At 33.2% G+C, this 2,475-nt stretch overlaps 1 protein-coding gene across 1 annotated transcript in view; it reads right to left on the bottom strand.

Annotated features, from left to right (window-relative positions):
* The window catches only part of pdhx (pyruvate dehydrogenase complex component X), a 22,120-nt gene extending 20,120 nt beyond the window's left edge, over positions 1-2,000 (bottom strand). The window contains exon 1 of the mRNA XM_014005537.1: positions 1,852-2,000. Coding sequence (XP_013860991.1) covers positions 1,852-1,987 — 136 coding nt within the window. The 5' untranslated portion in view covers positions 1,988-2,000. The remainder of the gene's footprint in view (positions 1-1,851) is intronic.
* Positions 2,001-2,475: the final 475 nt, after the last annotated feature.

Here is a 2,475-nt window from a genome sequence, read left to right as displayed (position 1 = left end):
GCCTCGCACCGAGTACCTATCCACGTCATCATTTACCCAGAATGCTTTGTGTGTAAATAAAATGGCTCCGTCCGTGTTAAAATACATTTTGAAAAATTTACGAAACTAAACAATCTACGTTATTTTTACAGTTTTTATTTTACAGTTAAAATATACATTTATCAAATAAAGTCTAATGTTACAACTAATCAGGGATCCCCTTAACAACTTTAATCTGAACTTGTAGTGTGACTCCTTTCACCAGAACACAACTCTATGTCAATGCTAGCAAAATATCCCCCCCACAGCATTTCAGAACTGATATATCCCAACACAAACTTCATTGTTCAATAAGTCTTCATGCAGAAATAAACTTACCCAGTTATAGGCTATGCATCTGTGGGATATGAGTCATCAGATATCATCACTTGAGAGTGACTATTTTTTGTATCTCCCTAAAACAGAGCCAGTGACTTTTGATCCATTTAAATCCCAGGCTTGTATTCATTAAAGCAGTATGACAAATGCACTACAATCCTACTCCAGTTTATTTAGTATTTATTACAATGTTTGCAGAATATCTATATTTGATACAGTCTAATGACAGATAAACACTGTATTTTTTTATTGAACTGAATTGGCATTTTTAAGTTATTAATGCACATACACAAAGTCATCATTTTGCAATGTAATGTGGTCTAGATAATACATTTGTTATGTATTACGTTACAAGTTGAGGGTATTTCACTATCAAAACGTGAAATACCAATAAAACAAATTTATGTTTGTATATAAAAGTCACTTAAAAAGCAGGAGTATTTGGGGGCAGAGTATGCATGTACATTATTAACTGTAAAAAGGTCCGAGTACTTTGTTTTCTGTATTAACTTAAAATCTACCAGCAGTTCAATGATGAAGARAATTAAATATGCCCAAGCATGTTTGATGATATTCTTATCATAGCTTTAATATGCACGCATCTTTTGACAGATCTCTAATTTTAAAATCCACTAGTTCACCAGTATTTGTGACTGAAACTCCAGTTTTACTGATATTAAAACAATGAAAACAATTTTTAAGTAACTTATTTTTGCTGTTGTTGTCTTGACTAGGCCTGCAAAAATATAAATGGTTCATCATCACTACAATGTCAGTGAGATCCAATACCATTGTTGCAAAAGACTGCTGGTCTGCAATAAATCAGAGATTAGAATTTATATTCTGATTCCCATGCATTCATGTACTGCATGCTAATATTTGGTCAGTCCAAAGGACTTCCAAAGGTTTTGATGCCCACACTTTGATTAAGACAAAGAAAGTGGAAAATATGTAGGTTTAATCACAATTCTTTTATAACTGCTATATTACAATACAAAATTGCACATTTTTTTCTAAACATTTTTACCCCAAGTGTTAATAGAGAAAATCGAAATTAAATGTTGAGCTATTTGAGACATGCTACAGAAAGCGTAAGTTAGCTGCTTTGACATGCAACAGTTTGACAAGCTTTGTTTCTCTWCTTATTTTAGAAACATCTCTTAAACTGTACCAAACAAAATATCGTAGTTTAACAGTTCGGATTTTATTTTATTTTTCAAGTGAACTGGATTCATCAAGGACGTCTCAGACACAGCCTGTCATGCTTCATTGAGCCTCAGAGCAGCGTTTTCGACAACGGCATTGTATTTATTTACTTGTTTTTGTTAGTTTCATGTCATTCCCACAGATTGTACAACTGATATTCAGAATGAGTAGTCTTAATTTCCATGTCGTGGCAAAACTGTCAAATAACACAACAAGGCGTGATCTTGCAGGAACAGACATCATTAGCTCAAATCACAACTTCCCTCGTGTACATCGGTCAAAACTCACCCAGCATCCATGGTGACTGAAATAAATATCTCACACTGGCCTGAGATGGGTGTCTAAGCCTTAAACATTTGTTAAAACTAGACAATTTTAGGCCAAATAAAATTCCTTGACGACCCAGACGCAAGGAGACCGCCATGTTGTCATTCTCCGACCCTGGGAGGTGTCCATATATATGCCTGACGATAAATACGTGGGGTAAGAGGGGAAAGCGCGTTTTCTAATATTAATGTTGCCCTTTCAAATATTATATAAACAAGCATGTAATACTCGAGGATACAGAAGGAGCATAAAGCATTTATTTAAGCAGAAAATGAACAGGCAAAAGTACCCTACACCGATCTTGCTCTTTTTTTAAAATAAAAACTTTATTGTTTGAAAAAGGCATTACACTTTTCTTGCCTCGAAAAACTACTAAGCTATGGAAAATTTAAAAGGGGTGGGGGAAGATAGACTCGTCCTATTGAACAATTGTTTTGTAGTCTGGATATACACAATCTTGTGATATAAAACTGATTTATATTTTTGAATTAAAAAGAGGATTACCTATTTATTTATTTATTTATTTATTTAGTTAGTTTATTTGTTTATTTATTTAGTTGTTTATTTATTTAGTTGTTTATTTAT

The sequence above is a fragment of the Austrofundulus limnaeus genome, unplaced genomic scaffold (assembly GCF_001266775.1).
Source record: "Austrofundulus limnaeus strain Quisiro unplaced genomic scaffold, Austrofundulus_limnaeus-1.0 Scaffold31, whole genome shotgun sequence".
NCBI classification, from domain to species: Eukaryota; Metazoa; Chordata; class Actinopteri; order Cyprinodontiformes; family Rivulidae; genus Austrofundulus; species Austrofundulus limnaeus.
Note: the sequence above shows the minus strand (reverse complement) of the source record. Positions and strands in the feature narration are given on the sequence as shown.